The sequence below is a fragment of the Taurulus bubalis genome (assembly GCF_910589615.1).
Source record: "Taurulus bubalis genome assembly, chromosome: 12".
In the NCBI taxonomy this organism is placed as follows: Eukaryota; Metazoa; Chordata; class Actinopteri; order Perciformes; family Cottidae; genus Taurulus; species Taurulus bubalis.
In genome coordinates, this window is record NC_136600.1 from 11,157,349 (window position 1) to 11,176,811 (window position 19,463).

The following is a 19,463-nucleotide window of genomic DNA, read 5'->3' on the forward strand; positions in this document are numbered from 1 at the left end:
TGATAATACTATAGATTTGTTAAATGTTCATCTTTCCATACAATCAACTAAAGGTTTTTTTTTCATAATGAAATTGGATCCAATGGTGACCTGAAAGTTAAAGAAGTATCCGCATTGTTTCCTAAATGACCTCATCATCCATCTGCAAAATGTATGTAAATGAAGGTGAGTGAAGTTCTCTTCATGGCGCTCACAGGTTTTACATTTTAAATACATAAAAAAAGAAAAATGCAACAAAAATGTCTTTTCAGAAACAGTGTCCCTGGTAAAATAATCCACAGATCTCAATGTACATTTTCAGGGACCAACTTTACTGAAGAAATAGACCCTTGGATAGTTTAGCCCCTCTCTAACGGTCACCATCTAATCCTTGGTTAGCAACCTTAAGTAGGTGCAGGAGGCTGGTCAAGCCTTCAGCGGTCCAACAGCAGACTTCCTCAAAGTTTAGTTGTTTTTTCCCCCTTCCCAAAGGGAAAAACTGAGGAGATGTGTCAGATATGAATTACGTAGTGTGGAAGTATTCAGTCACAGCTGAATCCATGAAAGATAAACAAAATAAACTACTATGTTTGCTCCAAAGTAAGACGCTAATTGTGTTAGCTCGCTTAACGAGTTAGCAAACAAAGACTGTTGAAAATGAATGATTAATCTATGATATCCAGTGTAGCCAGGTGCGAGCAATATCCTGGCGCACTTTTAACAAATGGAAAAGCAGGATAATTTAGTTTATATTAGTATTTTATTTTTAAAACACCATACCATGTCATGGTGCAAAAGTTTGACAGGCCGAGCAACAGTAATCAAAAAGGGGAGGGGCTTAGCGATGTGCCAATTGCACTGTTTTAGGAAAGAGATGTTCCTTGAGGAATAATTTCCCAATAATCAAGGCTCCCATGAGGAGAGGGAGATCGTGAGTTTAATCGGTTGTTGATCCCCGTGCCGCGCAGCCTCAGGACTCCTCTTTCCAGGCGGTCAGCTCTGCACTGAGATTTGAGTCTTGGCCAGTAGCAATCAAGTTGCATTGCGGGAATTGTAGGTTTTTCAAATTTACAATCACGTGAAACAGAGACATGTTCTAATGACTAGAGAATGAATGGCAATGGCAGTTGGCACACACATTAATGCTCCTGTTTCATTTAGCACCATCGCAAGGTCAACATTTTCATTTGTTTATTACAAAATATCTTCAAAACCTATGACATTCCCATTAAACCTCAGCCCAAATCTGTGCTAATAAGCAAATATAGCATGTCAGCTTGATAAGCTAAGATGGTGGACATGGTAAAACATAATGCATGTTTGCATTTAGAGGAAAGCATGCACTGTGCCTAAACACAGCTGTAAACTCTTAATTAAAATTAAACAGTGATTAGCTGTATTTCAATCTATATAATCATTGCAGCTCCAGTTAGAAATCCTCACAATCCTCGTGAGGAGCAGATGAACCATGAAGCTCCGATCTCTACAGACTTTTGTGGCTGGAGTTTTGTAATAAAACAAAACATCTAAGTTGTCAAGTAACATGACATTTGGGTTCAATAAAAGCAGAATATTTACTTCCCCCACATTCAGAGCAAAAAGGCGTACAAGAGACCTCTTTATTGAATTTATTAAGTTTGTATTCAGACACTCAAAACTGATCAGCCCATCACTAGTAATGCTGTATTACATCATTAAAATTCATTAAGCTGTAAGAGAGACCACCATTCAGGTTAATTATGCCACCCGCTCATAGCTGTAGGTTAGCACGTCCAATACAGTCCGTCATATAAAATCGAAGGGCAAGTCATTAATTAAAACATGATCAACACTGTGCAATGCAATAAAAGTTCCTTTCAAACATGACCATGGACCATTTCATGAGAAAAGTAACAAGACACCAGAGAGGGATTTTGTTAATAACACTACATATACCTAAGAGAGACCACCACTGCTTAACATTTGACCAATTTGTGACACGGTCTAGGTTAAAGCAAAAAAAAAAAGGAGGGCCTATATTGAACTGTACAATTGTTCGGAATCTCTAGACAATTTCCTTGTGAGCTCAGGAGCTCAGCAAGCTGTGCTAAAGGAGGAAGAAGATAACATTGCACCCTATAACAACATTTGAGTATATATATATTTATATTATTTTTTTTCCACAGACGATGGGTGGTAGTCCAATATTCTGTTTGTGTGCGGCCTGAACGTTTGATTGAGATCATCCAAATCGGTGCAGGTCGACGACCAGCCGGGACAGAAAGGGAGCGGATTAACAAAGACGAGAGTTTAACATTGTGTGTTCAAAAGTCTTTGCAGCTCACGAAGCAGCTCCTGTTGATGTTCTTTCCCCCACGTGAAGCCATATCGGTGTCAAAATGTGACGCGGAAAGGATTTTGTTAAAATGGCGAAGCCGGAATTTAAGAAGAAAACCCCGTCATGTTGACCTGAAGGTTTTGGTTCCTTTACAAAACTCCATGTTTTCCACACAGCGAAGACTTTGCTGTTGATGTGCGGCAACGTGGCCCATATTGCTCTACAGATGGTGGAACAGGAAGCTGGATGTGTATCAAGGCGTTTTTTCTTTTCAATACTCTCAAAGACTCTTTTTTTGTGTGTGTATTTCCTAACTTTTTTTCTTCTTCCAAAAACTGGACAGTACCAACAATCTATTTTCCGCCCTTCATTAGGAGCCTCGGATGAAGACGTCTTCCCGTGTAACAGATGATTTCTTGGTTTGCAACAACAGTCCTTTTCCTGGCACCGTCTCAATGCATCGACGACAGGCATCTCAAGATAGGGAACAATTAGTTTTTTTTCTGATTGTGAGCATAACTTGACCCGCGGCACAAAGAGCATCACAGGCAACACCATTCACACCCAGTCGACCCTGTGAAGTGACAGATGAGGCTACGCCTTCTCATCAGCAGATCACACTTGGAGATTCACACAAATCACACGCTCGCGGGTTTGTCGCTCGCTCGTCTTTCTAAATGTGGGTTAGTCTTCCAACTGAATAAGAGATACAAATGTGTGTTTTTGTAGGCGTTGTAGTGATACATGCATCCATTATACTGATATACACTTCTTAAAAAAAGATTTGAAAAAGAACATAACAAAAAAAATAAGGTATTAGAAATGCAGCTATACAAAGTCTTTTAGCTATTCCAGGGGAGTGAGGTTGACGGTCAAGGCTGACGTCAAGAAGCCAAGGAGCCCGATGTCCAGTTGGGAGGGAGGGTGTGAGAGAGAGAGAGAGAGAGAGAGACAGAGAGAGAGAGACAGAGAGAGAGACAGAGAGAGAGAGACAGAGAGAGAGAGGCAGGAAGAGTTAGTTACTGCAGCAGGAACGGCTGGTGGGCTGCGCCGTCTCCGTCAGGTCCACCCCCCGGTTCCGGCCGCTGCTGGCTCCGGCCGCTTGAGGCTCATTCTTGGGGAGCTTCTTTGCTGCAATGACACGGCAACGAGGTCAACAATGACGTCGCCGAAAAACTATTCCTAAGTGTAGCTTCACGCCAAGCCCTCCATATTCGGGTATAGTCGCTTCTTTATACTTTTCACTGTTTCGATCTACATTACAACAGAGGTTATTTAAATATTTTTCAGAAAAATAATCTACACCTTCTGTCCCCTAGACTCCTCCAAACGAACTGCTACAACTCTATGACATTCTCTGGGACACCACGCCCCCGATTCAACTGTTCCAACTTGCAAAGACGGGACCCGACCAGGCGGCAACCTCTGGTTCTGAAAAGTGAAAGTGTCTTTAACGTGCACTCTCTCTGATGGCCATCAGGGGGCGACTCCTCTAGTTGCAAACAACGGTCAGGTTGTATAGAGAAGTCATTAGAAAATGACTCTACTTCGCTCTTGATTTATTCCGTCAGTAAACATTGTAAACACGAGTTTATTGTCTCAATCTCTAGTTTCATCTTCAATACAGTTCATAAATAATGTTCTGGTCTGGGAGTTGTTTTCATTTCACAACTTTTCAGTTCATGAAAGTTAAATGCAACATTTTGTTGGCCTGAAAAGGTCTCATTCCACGTTAATATAACTTAACTGCACCCTCTTGTGTCACTTCTGGTCGTAAAACAAAAAACAAACAAGATGAAAAACAGTTTAAAAAAAAAAGTTTGGGCTGGACTGGTTTTGAATGCATGTTTTGAGTTTGTGAATGGGGCATGTTCAGGCTAAAACAGGGGGCTACGTGGCTCTTTGTCAATTTTAATTTAATTAATTTAATATAATTTGTACCGTTTATGACATAAAAATCATAAAAGAGAGGAATAATTCCAGCCAATGCTGAATATTTAGGTCGATACATAGATCAGTATTTGAGTTATTAAAATGTAGGATCCCTTCATTATGTTTTATAACTGTATTAATCAATGCTATCATGTGGAGTATGATCTCCAAGTGTGTTTTTAGAACATTTATATACATATTTTTTTATGTTTTGTCAAATTTGACTTCTATTGCATTATTTGTCGCTAAGGACACCCCTAAAAAAAAGAGATGGTGCATCTCAAGGGATTATTCTAAATTAAGAGTTTCTAATGAAAACAATCATTTTGTATTTAACAAACAACCATTTAGGATAAAGATCCCTTTAAAAAAAAGGGACCTGCACACTCACACAGGTGATCACATAATGATCACATAATTACGCGATGCCGCCAAACACAACACACTGGCAGTAACATTAGGCTCGTTCGAGATGAGCCAGTTCTGCGCAGAATCGATCGGCGGCGATCGGCGTGCAATGCATGCCGGTTAGATTTGTGTCCGACTTGCTCTGACATCATGCACACGTGGTCAACGATACTCTCACTAGACCAAGCCGGCTGTCGATTTCAGAGTCAGTCGCTGCAGTTGCTCTCAAAACGACTGCTTGGCCCAGTGCATGATGGAAAACGCCTGGCTCTCGCCACATCAGAGAGCTGATTGGCTCTTAGATCTGACAGCAAACACCACGTGTTGTAGAAAATCCTTATTTTATGTGTAGTTGTAATACTTAACCCTCGATTATTGACTATTCGTCTTATGTTTAATCTAAAAACATATCTTGTGTGGTTGATAATACAAAATCGTATTTTCATAACACATATCTAAACCAGTAGTAATGTATTTCACAGGCAGACATAAAAATACCAAAGGATGTAGCTACACAGTCATTTCTACATAAATATATATATTTATAAACACATAATAAATCTAAACGTGATCTGTAAACTACAAGTAAACAAAAGTTCGGAACTAACAGGAAGTACTTTTTTCTGTGACTTCCTGTGTATACTTTGAAAACTGTCCGACTTGATTGCAGTTTTTTGTCAACGCCTCCTGCTGCGGCCGCCTGCTCTCGTCTGGATTCCAGGCGAGGCGCAGCTCTAACGAACGAGCCTAATAACAGTGCCATTTGTCCCGCCCTGACAGGAAAGTGAGGGAGCTGTCAATCAAGCACCGGCTGTTTGAGGAAAAAAAAGTCTAATCAGGCAACATAAGTGAAAACACCTGTGTGGGTGGGGCATGGGTGTCACACCTGGGCCCTGTTTCTCGTACCTGGCTTACTGAGTTAGCGGGCTAATTGTCAGGATAAGATGACGTAGGTCAGGCTTTCTCAGTTTCTTGAAGCAAGCTTAGATAAATCACCATAGAAACACAGCCAAAAATTTAAACCTGCTCCCGGGCAGGCTTACTGAAATTCACTGGATAAGCTGGCCACTCCCACGGACAAAAAAGGCATCTCACTTCCTCATTGATGAAGGAGCGATATTAGTTATATTAGTTTTATAGGGAGAGAGTTCTTTCAGATCGCCAGGATCCATCCTTTACATTATCATGACTTCCTGTACGCGGCGATATAGATTTTGCCGGCAAGAAATAATTTATTTATGAGAGCTTCTCGAGCCGCGGACACTGATCGCTACAGGCGCAGCTGATCGCCCGTCTCAGACACAGACTATCAGCCGCTGCATGCCGCTGTTCTTAAGTTTATTTAGCTCTTAAGAAACTTATGGATGTGTTGAAAGCACTCATAATTATATGACAGTGCTATTAGTACACCATACATATCATTATTGTAGAACATGATTAAGGTGATCGTGATGAGAATACAGAGAATCACACACAATTTATTTTCACTGCTTCAATTGATTGAATTTCTGATTATGAATAATACATACATACTGATCCGCCCATACACATATTCAAACTCCTAGTTATATGGTAATCTACACATACATATATATACATATAGTACATGATTCATACGCGCATACAGTACATATATCCTCATAAGTATATATTTATTCGTAAATATAATCTGATTGATTTGGGTAATGAAGCACTTAAAATGTGCCGATACATTTTCCCAACACTGACGCATTTAACTTGTCTGATATATTTGCGACGCTTATGTCTCGCAGCGGGGGCGGTGTTAAAGTTGCGTTCACGGCAACAACGTTGCAAAAACTTTGGAATATTAGCAATGCGTTTGCTGTGAATGACTACGGTCTTGACTTCCTCATATGCCTTCATGATCATCTCCTGTTTCTCAGCAGATAAATAAAAAAGAGGTTCCTCTGAGTTTATTTCCCATTGTACTGTTAGAACATTGTGGTGTCAGTGCTCGATTATTATCCCTTCTGAAGAGGAGCGGGCGCGCGCATTTATCCAGATGACTGACGTCTGGCTCGAATTAACGAGCGCGAGTTTCAGCGCGGATCAGCCGTGAAGAAACCCAGATAGCCTGATGTCAATCATCTCGCTAATTTAAGATGGAGATTAGGACATTTTCTTGACTTTGTTTAGCCAGGTACGAGAAACAGGGCCCTGGGGCTGACGGGACTTTGTTGTGATGCTTTATTCCAGAAAAACAGGTGTCCTTTAAATTCAAACGGAGCTCCAGCTTTCAGATGCTGCGCCCTTCAAAAAGGCCACAGTGACCTCTAGACCTGCTGGAGGCCAAGACTACGTCTCTCCCAGAGAGAACAGGGTCTAACAAAACGCACCATTACTTCAACAACCGCCAGGAGGTTTCTTTAAAAAAAGAAGAAAAAAAAAAAAAGAAGAGTACCATACTCAGCACTTGTTGAACATTATGGGCTGTGACATTTCATTTCAGTATTAACCCAGCCTACCTTTATTAAAATCCTGCTTTTTCTTCAGTCCAGTTCATCAGTCATAACATGAATGCAAATACACGTACATTTTCCCAACTTTGTGGGCCTAAATGCACCACCGTCTGTCCACAGCTGGCTGGTACATGGGTGATTAGCTCTGCTTCGATTTATTTTAAATGAGAAAAGAAAGGACAAAAGAGATGAGACACTCACCAATGGCCATGAATATCTCGTTCACGTTCATAGAGGTCTTTGCTGACGTTTCCATGAAGAGTAAGCTGTTATCATCTGCGTATGACTGTGCATCCTACGAAAGTGAAAACAACATCAGGAAATCATTCATTAAAATGATTTTTGGTAGCTCACAGTTTACATGCTCAAAAAACCCACATGTGGGGGAAGGTATTGTAGAGAGGATCAAGGACAATTGTTTTAGGTAAGCTTCAACAGACATGTATGTATAATGATATTTCTGGTTCCATTTACACGACTGATGAATAACAGCACGAACCTGGAAGTCGAGCGTTCTCTTGTTTGCGAGGTCAGCCTTGTTCCCAGCCAGAGCTATTACAATGTTTGGACTGGCTTGTCTCTGAAGCTCTTTAACCCAGTTCTTCGCCCGTACAAATGACTCCTGGCAAGCAAAAACAGGGAGAGGACGGGAGGGGGAGGGGGACTCTGTTAGTGAAAATAACAATAAGACCCATGTGATGGAAAGGTGGGGACGACTAGAGGCTTCCCAGGATGGCTGGCTGGGCTTTTGCTAATCTTTTGATCAAAACACAACAATGGGAACAATTAAATAATGCTTTAGACGAAAAATGAAACCAACACAGTGCAGTAGGAGCAGTGCGTACAGTGCTGGAGGCACGGTTATACTGCCATTAGGAAGTTATGCAGCGCAAACGAGAAAAAAACACTTGGCCTGTGTGCTACACTTTTATCTTTCAACTTCAAATAGATTAGAAACAAATCGGCTGTTGTCTTTTTTAGTGGCAGCTGTTTTCAGTTGCACTTGACATTTAAATGTAGTGTAAAAGACACTACATTTTTGAATATATTAACCATGTGAAGGTTAACGATTCCACGTCCAAAATATTGTCTTTGTGATGAAAATCCATCAGCACTTACTGTAATGATACAAATTGTTGTGCTCAAGTGACTGTTTATTAGACAATGTGCAATTAATACGTCAGTGTTGTTGAACGATGACTCATCTCTTCATTTGTCAAAATAACCCCCCACTCCTGCCAAGAACTTCATCCGTGTGACACGCAAACCTGACAACCCGACTCACCTCATTTGTGATATCGTACACCACGATGGCTGCCTGGGCGCCTCTGTAGTACATGGGAGCCAGACTGTGGTAGCGCTCCTGACCAGCTGTGTCCCAGATTTCAAACTTGACCGTTGTGTCGTCCAAACATACCGTCTGAGTCAGGAAGGCAGCTGCACAAAGTGGAGGAACCGATGACAAATGTGTTTACTGAGGTCCACAAAGCCTGTTTCTGTGAAAGGTAATAATTTAAGAGCAGTTCTGCAGACGCGCACACACACACACACACACACACACACACACACACACAGTCGATAGTCTGTATGGGTGCTGAAGCATTAATTAGGGTGGGATCCACTCAAACACCTTTTTTACATTATTATTATTTACTCTGGGTAGATTGAATGCGAACAGGGAGTTTTAATGTCAATTAGTCAGTTACACACATTTCCACTGGAAACAACTTCACTTTTGCCGTTGGGGGTTGGACTGCCGATCCCCGGGTCAAAAACATCCAGAATTTTACATTTGATTGTTTTCGTCAACCACACGATATCCAGTAAGCAGGATGTAAGACCAATAGGGTGAAAGGGTATGTAGATGATAACTGACTGCTTTAACATCACGTAATTTGCTGGACAAACCAGGAACTAGATAAGGACGCCCAGGAATTCACCTAATAACTCCTGCAGTTCCTGTCGGCCTTTTTCACACTCACAGTTCTCAATCTCCCCTTCATGTCCCCTTCTTCTCATGCGTATCCTTCATTGTTGGCCCCCATGCTCTTTTTGGGGATGTTAAACAACTTGTATACCAATTTGCTCTGCTCTTATTTTCTATATTCCCGCATATGCTGATGTTTGCCACACTTCGTAATATATTTACTGACTGGGAAATAGGAGTCTTGTGACGGCTATCCGTTTGTACCCTACCCTTAAGAAGATGATCTACATATTCAAAGCTTATTCCACTGTGCCACCCATTGCAAGTCTCCCTGTGACAAGAAGGTAAATAAAAGAGTGTCAGTCCTTTCATAAAATTTCGCAGGCCTGTTCACAGAGGGGAAAAACAAAGACATGTACCTCCGATTGTGCTCTCTTGGAATTCGTGAAACTGCCCCTTGACGAAACGAAGTACAAGACTTGACTTCCCCACAGCCGACTCTCCTAGAAGCACAAGTTTGAACTGGCAGATCTTGTTGCCTGCGTTTGGCCCATTGGGTCGTGTAGCTCCGCCTCTACTTGCCATGTCACACTGCCCGGTCTCTTCTTTTGGGAGCTGACTTACTGTGAGAAACGGTAGAAAATATCTGAGCGGAAGAGAGAGAAAATAAAGCAAAGTGTCAGTGCCACATAAAAAAGATCTATGTCAGAAGATAGCTATGGATAAAATAAAAATGTAGAGGTTAACTGTCTTCATTAGAAAATTAAGGCACATATATTCTGTAACTATGAATCATGATTAGGACAAGCAAGGAAAGACAGTTATAGTATGTATCATAAGGTAAGTGTCTTCTCTGCAGGTGAAAGAGCCTTAAAACATGGTACAGAACACGCAAAAACTTGGTTTTATGTACCAAATAAAAAAAAGGTAGAAAGTATTGTCCAGCTAATTAATCACATTTTCAAATGAAATTTACTGAAGCAGCATACCTGTTTAATATTGCAGCGGTTATTTATTATAACTCATGTTGGCACTGTTAACTCTGGACCGATGCCGTTGTTCGAACAATATTTATTTTAAAACAAGCGGTCCAAACACATGTAACAGATGATACAATGGCCATGGAGGGAATTTTACTTTAGGTGAGTGAAGAAGAGTTTCACATTACCAGCCACACTTCTCTCCCTCTCCTCCCCCCTCCACACAATAGTTGGTTGCTTGCCATAACAAGCAAACAGGTATGGCAAAAACACTCTAGGGGTTTAGCTGCGTCATTTGCATGTTTCATTTTTCCGCCCCAACATTTTGTGCATCTGAACTTCTGCTTCTAAAAGTTGCCAAAAAGTGTCTCAGCTGTACTGATTTCACTGAGACATCTAGAAATGTCAAAGTTGCCCAACTGGTGTAACTGTAACAACAACAACCTCTGGCAACTCCTGCTTGTAGCTTCACGTTATGTGAGGCAGAGCTTCACAGAGGGGGATTAGTACGGGGTGGATCTGGGGAAATGTTAGTTTTCTTTATATATGCACACACCATGTCTATAGATTTAAGGTGAAGAACAACATCATACAGACAACAACATAATCGCTCTCTAACTTAGACATTTGGCATTGCCACCGATTAAGAAAACACAGAGCATCAGTCCAAAAATAATGACTGTCAACTTCTTGTCTAAATCGCATTACGACACCGAGCCAACCACAAATAACCTGTCGTGTTGTTGTTGACTGGCTCGTAGCAAGCTAACGACCGCTAGCGTTAACAACACAACCCCCAGATTAAGTTCAAACCAATCTCTAATGTGACCTATAAGAACACACACTGGTCTTATCTGGGTGGTAACGCGCGCACACACCGCCGTTTACCTCCACGTAACGTTTTGAGAATGCCAACACACAGATGATGCAGTTTTTTGGGTGTGTACAAGCTAGTGACAGCTGGCTAACATTAGCTGCATGACGTTCATTTTGTGAATTCCTCCTCCTCCTCCTCCTCCTCATCATTAATCTGTGTTTACATATTTCTTCCCGACATCAAACATGGGTTATAACGTGGGCAATGTAAACATAACGACCGGTCCCGGATTCACTAGCCGTACGACGTTACCTAGCTTGGCCCTTGGAGAGCTAACGCTGTTTAGCCGCATCGGGAGGAGCCGTTAGCCAGTTAGCTAATGCTGCTAGTAGCTACTCACCTACCAAAGAGAGACAGAGAGACAGAGAGAGTTGTTGTTAATGGTGTCTTCCGGGTCTTTGTGGCACTTCACTGTCCGTTCGGAGTGTCGATGACCCAGCCGGCTACCGTGACGTTAGATTTCATAAGGCTGCGCGATGTCCCTCTCTCCCACTTATTTCAACTTCCCTTTTCGCATCGGACGAAGGATGATGACAGATCGTATGACTGGAATTGACAATCCCCCCTACGTCATTTTCCCCCTGGTGCTACGGACCAATCACAGGGAAGGGTTTATTGCCGATGTTATGTGCCTTTCCATAAAAAAATAGAAAATATAATAATAAATAAAAATACTAGTAATACGTACAGCGAGAAAATAGGGCGGAAAGAAGAATTACTCTTGGGTTTAAAACAAAAAAAGACAACAACAAAAAAAATGTTTGTCTCGTGCCTTAATATTAATAAATACAAATATGGGATTGACTAACCATTTACATTTACCTTAATAACTACTCATTTTAAAAATCACAAAATCTTTATTATACAAAATAAATTAACGTTTGGAGTTTGAAGGTCTCACGTTGCTAGGCAACGAAACTAAAAAAAAACAGGAGCACCGCTCGGCGTTCAGCTCAAGAATTTGGTGAAACTGTCGAGAGGACAAGCGTTAGAGTTCAAATGAGAGGGTTTGCCTTTGCACACGTGAGTTCAAGTTGAATATGACTGACGGAAGTACTTCCCACCAACAGAAATATACAGATTGCTGTCCAGACATACCGCGGGTAAGCTCAACTCTGCTGTTCTCTGCTTTAAATTAACCGTTTACACGGAATACTAACGTATGCTCGTCACACCAGGCCGGGAAACTTATACCTTCAGGAGACCGGGCTAAATGTTGCTTTCAAGAAGCTGCAAGAGTAAGTCCTTTGTTTATTGTGTGTGTGTGTGTGTGTGTGTGTGTGTGTGTGTGTGTGTGTGTGTGTGTGTGTGTGTGTGTGTGTGTGTGTGTGTGTGTGTGTGTGTGGGATGCTAGTGCTAGTGTTTGTGCTTCGTTGATCTTCATCTATAGAGTGCACATTAGCTCAATTTAAGTGATGTCTCATTAAAGTGTCAGGCAGCTTTGAAGGTGCATGTCAACATGTTTCCTCTGCAGGCCCTCACCCCACCGGGGGTAAAGACATTTCGCAACAGCATCCAGCCGGAGCCAGGAGCCATCAGGGTGCACCATGGGAAGGCAAATGATCCAATTGTTGCCAGCACCCTTGTTCATGGCATCAGCACCAGATCTGGGCTCAGTGTGAGTACCACACAGAACAGAAGCACACACGTCTCATTGTGGGTTAACGCTAAAGAGGCAAAACATTTGTGTTTATACAACTCCAAACCGGTGGGTTGGTATGTTTTAAGTCTATGATTATGGATCAGTTATTACTCCGCTTGGTGATGAGATGTATGGCTCTCAAAACATATATCTTACACATATTTAGGACATACAATTATTTGCTTGTTGGCATTTTAAGATGCTCTTTATTAATTATTTAATTGCCTCTTTGTAATTTGTAATTGTTGGTGTTCACAATAGCTCAACTTAAGAAAAGAAGATTTGTTGCAGTTAGTTTCACCGTAATGTGTACGGTATTCGTTCTGGCACAAGCTGGCTTCACCCAGTTCACAGTTTAATATAAACACACCCAGCATATGGATATAATTGATTAATTTTTTACATGATTCCAACAGGTCAGAAGTTTGCTAAATCCTCCCCCAAAGACCTTGTTCCAGGAGAAGGTGCAAGAACTCAGGAAATCAGTGTACGCCTCCAGTCAAAAGGCCGTGGGGAGGTCACATGTTCAGCATGTTGGACTTCCCACCTGCAACAATAACAAAACTACATATGGTGTGAAGACAGTCAAAGGTATGTGATCCGTCCAGCAATGTCATGGCTGACACGATAACAAATAAATAATAATAAAATGGTCTGTTAAAACACAAATGCTGTAACATGAAAATGCTAATTGTTTATAAAAAAGGTGTTCAGTTTTTCTGAAGTGTTATATTCTAGGTCTATAAATATGAATAGTTAAAAGTGAGAATGTTCTCTTTTGTTCAGGATTGGATATCCGTGAGATTATTAACCCTTCAAAAACCGTAGAAGAGGTGGAGAGGGAAGCTCAGGAGGGACATGAGGGTTACCTTCGCAGCCACAACGCTTACTTTGTTGGTAAGACAAATGAAAAAAAAAGTTACGCATATTGCCTTTTAGTTTCACTACCAACAATCTATTTGTTCAATTTTATTGATCATTTTGAAAAATGACTTATAGCTTTCATCCCCTTAAACTCACCTTGCTCTTCTGCAGGTGAGAGGATCGATAGGAAGTACGACTCGAGTCACTTCAGTAAAGACGGCAGCTTTGGGATCGTCACACCTCATCACAGTGACGGACGAAATACCTGCAAAACCCTCCGCTGGCTGGGGGAGACACAGAAGTAAGGGCTAAATTAAGTGAGCACAACTTGCTATGTTTTCAATTTCCACAACACTGTGTATTCATGCCTTCATTCCCCGTGATTTAGGTTTTGTAACCCAAACCCTGTTTGGAAGAGATCTGGGACCAAGGAAAAGATGGCGGCACAACTTGGCAAAACAACCAAAGTGTACGTTTTTATGTCACTTTTTCTGATCAACTGTGAACCGACTATAATTTACTAACTAAAGTTCAACCTCCTTCTCTCATTAAAACCCATCTGTTCAGGAGAGGAAATACCTTGAATTTTCCACCAGGTCACACTTTTGGAAAACGCTTGCCGCTGGATGAATTTGGTAAAGTTTATGTAAAAAAGAAAAATTACAGACTGAAGCTTTTTTTGTTCATCATCAAATTACAGTTTGTCTGCTTCCTGTACAGGTGTTGGAGATTTAATCTCCACAGAGCCAGGCCAGTACGTGAGAGGTCGAGACCGCCAGCGCAGCCTGGTCAACGCAGTGCGACACTACCTGAAGAAGGTCAACTTCCACCTCTTCCCCTCTTTGCTGCAGGCCTTCAGAAATTATGACAAGGTACGTTGTTGACCAACACTCTGCTGGCTATTCAACTCATCACCTTCAAAGTTAACCTGGAGGAATACAGTGAGCCTTCTTAATTTAATTCCTTGTGCAAAGTTGACCACACATTCTTTTAGTATACAAAAATAATAGTCGCAGGGTTTGAGATGAGACGTGAGGTCCCGGGACAGAGGATGTCGTATGTGTGCAGATTGTAAAGCCCTCTGAGGGAAATTTGGGATTTTGGGCTATACAAAATAAATCAAATTGAATTGATAAAGTAACAATGCTCCTATAGTTCTCTTATCTCAGTCGCACAAAAGTCTCAACAATATGTGTTTACGAGTGCATCTGTTTATGTACACCACGAGGCGGGCAAGGGAAGGATTGACAAAGAGGACCTGCAGGCAGTGTGTCGTCAATTCCAGCTGGACGTGAGCCAGCCGGTGCTGAAGGACCTGATAGACTACTGTGACACAGACAAGGACGGTCTCATCAACTTCCTGGAGTTTGCCAACTTCCTCAACTGGAAGGACAAGATGCCCATCAACAGTCGAGAGCAATGCATTATGACGACTGGTCAGTTTTACAAACCGCTCTGCTTCGCTTTACAATTTGAATGCATTTCCCTCACTCAGGTCTCAGCTACTGAATTACAAATGCAGATTTATTTATTATTATAGTATTTCAGACTACTACACAACACAAACATCAGATTTTGGCAATAAAAGCCATGCGTTTTCTAGTCATGGTAGTTAAAGCGTTCATCATCTAGCATGAGGGTGATGCAGAGGTTCCATGTGGAGGCTCATTTTCTGGAACATTTTTCTTTTGATGTTGTCTCCTGCAGAGCTTGAACCCAGCACGGCTCCAGACAACACAGAGGGGAAGCCTCAATCTGAGTCGGCACAGCTTCCTGCCTCTCGGGCCTTAATTAAGCCTGAGGACCTGGAGCCCATTAAGCCAGGCAGCTCACTGAAGACCACCAGGACCCTGAGGCGACCCGGGGTAGGCCCAGACCCCTTCATGACCTCCTCCTCCCTCATCGGGTCCGTCTGTGATCCGCCCACGTCCAGTAAGTCAGAAATAGAGTAGAGATTGCTACTGCTATATAGTTGTATATGCGCTAATTCAGCGTATTTATATTCTATTGACTCCAATCTTCTAAAAGGCCTCACGAATCATGTGGTCTGTCTTCACGTAGATGGCCGCACCTATGGGATCCCATCTGTGCGCTCCGACCTTCCAGCTCCCCGCATCAAGAGAGTCAGTGACAAGAACAACTATGGGGATACGTCCACGGCTGCAGATCTTCTGCATCCATCAGTTAATGCCCTGGAGGGTGTTTATGAGAAACACTTCTTCTGTCCTCGCAGCAAGAAAGAGGTACGTACGCACTAGCGTCTCTAAATGACAAAATAAGATGTACTGGAAGTAAATACTCTATCCTAGTCAGGCAGATAGGTGCATCCATACATAAGAATTGTGGGTTTATACGTACAAGCATGAAATTTGGCACAGTCATATATAATAGTCTAATGAATAATTCCAGATATGGAGCCACCGCGAAAACGTCCTATGGTAGCCATGGCGGCCATTTTATAAAATGGCAGTTTTGACCGCAAATATGTTTTACCAGACGACACAAATGCTTCATTATGTTCCAATGAAATTACTCTAGATACACATATAGTGCCATCATTTCAATCACCAAATGATCACAACTTCAGGGCATAAGTTTAATTTTTCAAAATGGGGGGATTCCCCCCTTAAGAGCTCCACATAGGGGGAATTTTTAAAGTTTAGGGGGGATACTACTTGGGAGCTTGCGAGTCTTACATTTGGCCCCCAACACTCATTTAAGGGATTGTCATCATTAAATTCCTTATACAAATGTCCTCATGTGCTATTGTTTTGACATACGCGCACTGTCAAGCTTGCGCAGCTGTGTGTGGGATGGGCGTGGGGGACGCTTTGCCATGGCAACGGGGGAAAAAAACGTTCAAGCGCCAAACCAGCTGCGAGGATTCCCACCTGTGTAGGTATTATTAATTATTATTATTTTTATTATTATTATTATTATAGCAGCTAGTGAAGTACATTTCCCTAGGTAAAATAATTCTGGGCGGATATTGAAACTATGGCGGCCGAAATTAGACTATACGTCGTCAATGTGTGGGAAATATAAATTCTGATCCTATTTCAGATATTGAAGTTCATGTGCGTTGCTGTGGGTTAATTCGACCTAAATAGAATAATGAATTAGCTATGGGCATCTGATGGTTCGACATGGTTCCATCAGGATGTTTGTGACATAAAATAACACAGATTATCATTTGTATTTTCAGGTAGTTGTAGAGGTGGTGGTTAGTTGCTTGTAGGTGTTGGGAATGGAGACATGTCCAACAGTTATCAGCTAGTGGATCCACTGCAACCTGGACCATCAAAGGCGCCGGTACAGACGGATTGGAACAAGTGTGTTTTGTGCCAAACAATCACACCAGAACGTTTGCAGTGCCCCACAGAATCACTGTTCATCAGAATCATCAGCGCAGAGGTCAGAGGTGATGGTCCAAAACCAGATACTGACGTCGCTATCCTTGACGGGGCAGTGTTGGTCAACTTTCTGAAACCAGTTGCTGCCAAAACCTTTGATGATTATGCACTGAAAGTATTCTTGCCATTCATACAAGGACACTTGCAAAGAGCCTGTCGTGTGGATATAGTCTGGGACCAGTACTGTAATAACAGCCTGAAATCTCAAGCCAGGGACAAACGTGGGAAAGGCATTCGAAGGAGAGTTGACGGATCCACTGTTCTACCAGGTAATTGGCAGCAGTTCCTGAGAATTGATGCAAACAAAACAGAACTGTTTGCCTTCTTGACAAAACACATCACACATCTTGTATCAGATAAGCAGATAGTCACCACGAATGGTTCAGATGTGACGTGCATTCCCGCACGGGACACCAGTCATCTTGCCCCATGTGACCATGAGGAGGCTGATACACGAATGATGCTACATCTCGCGGATGCAGTCTGTGATGGATTTCAGAAAATTCTTCTGCGTACGGTGGACACAGATGTTGTGGTATTGGCTGTGGCAGCAACAACCAAACTCAAAATCAAGGAGCTTTGGGTGGCCTTTGGGACAGGGAAGCACTTCAGGTATATACCAGCACATGAAATTGCAGCATTCCTTGGACCAGATAAGTCACAGGCCCTCCCGATGTTCCATGTATACACAGGGTGTGACACAGTGTCGTCGTTTAATACACGGGGAAAGAAGATAGCCTGGGATACCTGGAAAGCATTTGACGAATTGACGCCAGCCTTAGTTGATCTGTCCACGGGGACAGCAGACATCTCTGATGACATTGTGGCAGTACTTGAACGGTTCACCATTCTTCTCTACGATCGCACCAGCAATCTCCTCAACATAGACAAAGCTCGACAGGCACTCTTCACAAAGAAAGGACGAGCCATGGAAGCTATTCCCCCTACCAGAGGAGTCCTGGTCCAACAAATCAAGAGGGCTGTGTACACGGGTGGGCACTGCTGGGGAAACATGCTCAAGGTTGTTATGGATCTGCCCTCACCTGGGGATTGGGGATGGATCGATCCCCAAAACTGGAAACCCCTGTGGTCCACGCTTCCTGAAGCCAGCACTTCATCAAGGCAACTGATTTGTTGTAATTGCAAAAAGGGTTGCAATATAAACATATTTGGGGTCAAAACGGCCATTTTGTAAAATGGCCGCCATGGCTACCATAGGACGTTTTCGTGGTGGCTCCATATCTAGAATTATTCATTAGACTATTATATATGACTGTGCAAAATGTCATGCTTGTACGTATAAACCCACAATTGTTACACCTATCTGCCTGACTAATCCAGGGTTGGACCGTCAAATATATGAATATCATGGAAATTGCCTTTTCTAGAGCTGGAAATAGCATGTGAAATAGTGAAATAGTTAATATTTGTTTTATATTAACGTTTTCATCCATCTATTCACAGATTACAAAGATCTTCAGGAATGTGTGTGATAATGTTTCTGAAGAGACGTTCGAAGAAGCCTGGAAGCTGGCGTCTATGAAGCATCCGACCGGGGAGGTCTGTGTCGAGGTTTTCCGTAACGTACTCAAGGAAATAAAAGCAATATGATGCTCAATATATTTTTACCGGCCCAGTGTTTCCTCACCGAACAATATCTCCACTACCCGGCCAGCATTTTGTTTATTTTTATACAAGCAATAGAACACTTTCTGTCATTACACTGTTGTTTATATGAACTCAAGCTACTGGGGATCTGAATGAACAAATTCAGCTTTGATGCATTAACACAAGAACTCCAGAAAACCAAGTTTCATTTAAATCTTCTATGTGACCGGACTTTAATACTAAGAACAACATCATCTGCACATCATTTATTTCAGTCACATATTGCTGCTATTCTCTTTAACTGACTTCAACTTTTATTTCACACTGTTGCTTAACATGATCGTGGTATTACATGCAGTGTTCAAAGTAGCTATTGATACACTATGGAGCACATTTTGCACCAATAAATAAACCTTCACCTGTCGGGTGTTTGGGTGGGTTTTCACCTTCAATACAAACCAACCAGGTTCATATTTATACACGTCTTTTCACATCGGCATGCAGGGAAATGACAAGAACTCACTTAGGGGTGGAACAAAGTAGAATGTGTTCATCATTATCTTTTAATAATATCTTTGAAATCGCAAGTTGTGTTGAAGAAGCCTCAGTTGTGAGTTGTTTTGACTCAAACAGTCTTTGTTCTGGCCTGAATATTATAACTGGTTTTCTGTCAAAACAAAAGTAGAAACTACAATCGCACACAGGAGAATGGCATGAAAAATAAATGACAAAATAGGCTGAAGATGAGAGAAAAATTAAAATGAAAACTAGTTATTAAAGTGCTTGCTTTATTTAATCTCCCTGCACAATAAACAACCTACACTAAGCATTCAATTAGTCACAACACAAAATATTAATAACGCCACAGATTCAGAGAAACGTGTCGGCAAACAAAAGAGGCGTTCCAATTACATGTCTGTTTATAGAGTATCAATGTCTATTAAAATGAAAAAAATAGAATTTCATGCACAGCAACAGCTCATTTGTCATGTCAACAACTCATCTGTCTTTTGTTGGAGGCAACATGTCATCTTTT

General features: G+C 41.8%; 2 protein-coding genes across 3 annotated transcripts; one reads left to right on the forward strand and one right to left on the reverse strand.

The window, feature by feature from the left end:
• Positions 1–737: 737 nt before the first annotated feature.
• On the reverse strand, positions 738–11,396 carry rab5ab (RAB5A, member RAS oncogene family, b). 2 transcript variants are annotated; one of them, XM_079227189.1, is made up of 6 exons: positions 11,245–11,396; positions 9,463–9,689; positions 8,402–8,553; positions 7,616–7,738; positions 7,318–7,411; positions 738–3,427 (listed from the first exon to the last, which is right to left on the reverse strand). In XM_079227189.1, the coding sequence occupies exons 2-6, from the start codon at positions 9,626–9,628 to the stop codon at positions 3,312–3,314; spliced, it is 651 nt and encodes a 216-aa protein (XP_079083315.1). In that variant the 5' UTR covers positions 9,629–9,689; positions 11,245–11,396; the 3' UTR covers positions 738–3,311. The 2 variants fall into 2 exon arrangements, with proteins under 2 accessions (XP_079083315.1, XP_079083314.1); XM_079227188.1 differs by having other exon boundaries at positions 11,241–11,396.
• Positions 11,397–12,359: 963 nt separating this feature from the next.
• Positions 12,360–18,430, forward strand: efhb (EF-hand domain family, member B; the record flags this gene model as incomplete). The annotated part of the gene is made up of 11 exons (XM_079228005.1): positions 12,360–12,518; positions 12,959–13,133; positions 13,329–13,439; positions 13,578–13,707; positions 13,795–13,875; positions 13,974–14,041; positions 14,127–14,278; positions 14,635–14,842; positions 15,114–15,338; positions 15,468–15,649; positions 18,284–18,430. 11 exons carry the CDS (start codon positions 12,360–12,362, stop codon positions 18,428–18,430), a joined length of 1,638 nt encoding a protein of 545 aa, XP_079084131.1.
• Between the last annotated feature and the right edge of the window lie 1,033 nt (positions 18,431–19,463).